This window comes from Triticum aestivum, chromosome 3D (assembly GCF_018294505.1).
Source record: "Triticum aestivum cultivar Chinese Spring chromosome 3D, IWGSC CS RefSeq v2.1, whole genome shotgun sequence".
NCBI lineage: Eukaryota > Viridiplantae > Streptophyta > Magnoliopsida > Poales > Poaceae > Triticum > Triticum aestivum.
In genome coordinates this window covers 481,582,497-481,584,738 of record NC_057802.1, presented here as the reverse complement: position 1 = coordinate 481,584,738, position 2,242 = coordinate 481,582,497, and the positions used below count along the sequence as shown (strand labels likewise).

General features: G+C 54.1%; 1 protein-coding gene across 1 annotated transcript; it reads right to left on the bottom strand.

Moving 5' to 3' along the window:
• Positions 1–356: 356 nt before the first annotated feature.
• Positions 357–1,645, bottom strand: LOC123079834 (acidic endochitinase). Its single transcript, XM_044502656.1, has 2 exons — positions 1,075–1,645; positions 357–977 (listed from the first exon to the last, which is right to left on the bottom strand). Exons 1-2 carry the CDS (start codon positions 1,563–1,565, stop codon positions 575–577), a joined length of 894 nt encoding a protein of 297 aa, XP_044358591.1. The 5' UTR covers positions 1,566–1,645; the 3' UTR covers positions 357–574.
• Between the last annotated feature and the right edge of the window lie 597 nt (positions 1,646–2,242).

Genomic DNA, 2,242 nt, shown 5'->3' with positions numbered 1-2,242 from the left:
GCACCTATAAACAAAAAAAAAAACGTTTTGCCCGCGACGCGGGCATAGGGGTGGTTGGCGCCGTCCACCACATTTTCGCGATTGGGAATAGCCTGGTTTTCACGGAATATTCGGAGCATCTAGCTGCCCATGTCCCTCCTCACCCTTGAACCAAACGGGTGGCGGCCACTGTAAAAATGGCTATCCCTGTCCCGGGGAGGGATCCAACCAAACACACTCTTAAAGTAGTATTCACAATAGAGATGGATGTGTGTGCATCAATCCATAGAGGGGCCAACGAGTTTTCTCTTTTCGCAAAAAGGAAGAAAGAAAGAAGAGCCAGCCATAATAGTTTAGGAGAGAACATAAAACAACAATTTACAAACTGTTGCGTGATTTTTATTGTGCTGAAATACTGGTACACACCGCTACCATCTAGTGCCAACTACACTGGGCTCTCCAATAACAATGCCGAGACATCAACAAAGAATATGCACATAAAAAGAATACAACACAAACATGGAAAGGACAAACGACATAGTACACAAATGCCCACATGCAACATCGCCGGGACGAACATATATAGCCACGAGAATCACACGTCGCTCTTGATGGCGGAGCTGTAGCCCGTGCGGTCGTCATAGAACTTGGACCACAGCATGACACCACCGTACTTTGGAGAGCCCTTGATGAGCGGCAACACACGTGAAGTGAGCTCGCTGGCAGGGACGAACCCGGTGCCCGCCGCGTCCTTGGAGGCCGGCAGCCCCAGGAAGATCTTCCCCGCCGGCACCGACTCCCACTTCTTCCACGCGTCCATGAATGCCTTACGCCCCGCACTGAACTGGCATTCCTCGTTGTTGTAGAACTGCACCCATACGAAGTCGAACAGCCCCGTGCTGATCGCACCGCCGTCCCACTCGTCGGGGAACGGGCACTGCGGCGCCGCGCTCAAGAGCACCGTCTTGCCGCCGTTTTTGCCCAAGTCCTTGAGGTCCCTGTGCACATGGCGCCAATATACATGAGCACGTACACGTCGATACACGACGACTAGTTCGAACGGCGCGCGGGTGTGAGCTAGTTGCTCCAGCTTACCTGGCCAGGTTGTTCCAGAACTTGGCACTGCCGAGCTCGATGTCGAAGTCGATGCCGTCGAGCGCGACGTTGCCGAGGGGACCGGACGACGACGCGCCGCCGAGGTAGTTGTTCCAGAGGTACATGGCAACCTGCCGGGCGTCTCCTGGGGACGAGAGGCCGTAGCTCCCGTCGCCACCGCCGATGGAGAGCAGGACTTTGACGCCGCGTCGCTGGCACGCTTTGATGTCCTTGCTCTGGCTTCTACAACCACCCGACGAAGGGTCGCAGTGGCTGGCCAGGTTCAGCTCCGGCGTCTGGCCCTTGCCGAACTTGGGGAGGAAAGCGAGGATGACGAACTCGTAGTTCCCTGACGCGCATGTCTCGGCCAGTGACGCCTCGCCGTCGTTCTGGCCCCAGTACACGGCGATGCTGCCGGCATGGCACGTAGCGAGAAGCGCCACGAGGAGAGTGGCAGTGAGCTGGAAGGTAGTGAGAGGTCGGCTTGCCATGGCTGGGTTCAAGCGTGCCTAGCAGCTTAGATGGTACAGAAACCAGTGGAGACTGGCGAGGTAGCGAGGAGCTAGCTCTGTATCTTGAGTTGTGATGGCTATTGCGTATGGTGTTTGGGTTTTATAGAGGCCTTGATGGAGCGTCATGGATATTTTATAGTGGCTTCCGTGCCGTCGCACGTCCGCTCCTGCCATGTCTGAATTTACCGAGAGTGCCCGCGGTTAAGTAAAGCTGATATGCAGAAACATTTCGTTGCGGCCGATATGTTTCGATGCTTATATTAATTTACTTGGAGTGTTCATCAAAGAGTAGTGAATGAGAGCGCGCCCAAGTCACAAACGCTCCACCGTACTCAACCGAAACTCAACAATGCGTGCGACAAAAACTGCGGCATCTCTATTTTCTGTCCCAGCAACGTACCAGACAGAGCGCACGCATATTCAAAGCCTTTATAGACGGCGCTTTAGTTTATGGACAACTCAAATCAACCTCAACGAAGCCAAGTAATTAGAGCCTCAACGAAGCCAAGTAATTAGAGCATCTACAGTTGGATGCCCAAAACCCGCCTCAAACGTCCGGTGAACGGTCTAGTCATTAACTGTTTATAAAAATTCAACGCAGACGGGCGCCTCAAACGAGCCACGCCCGGGCTGACTGACACCCCTCATATCCAGCC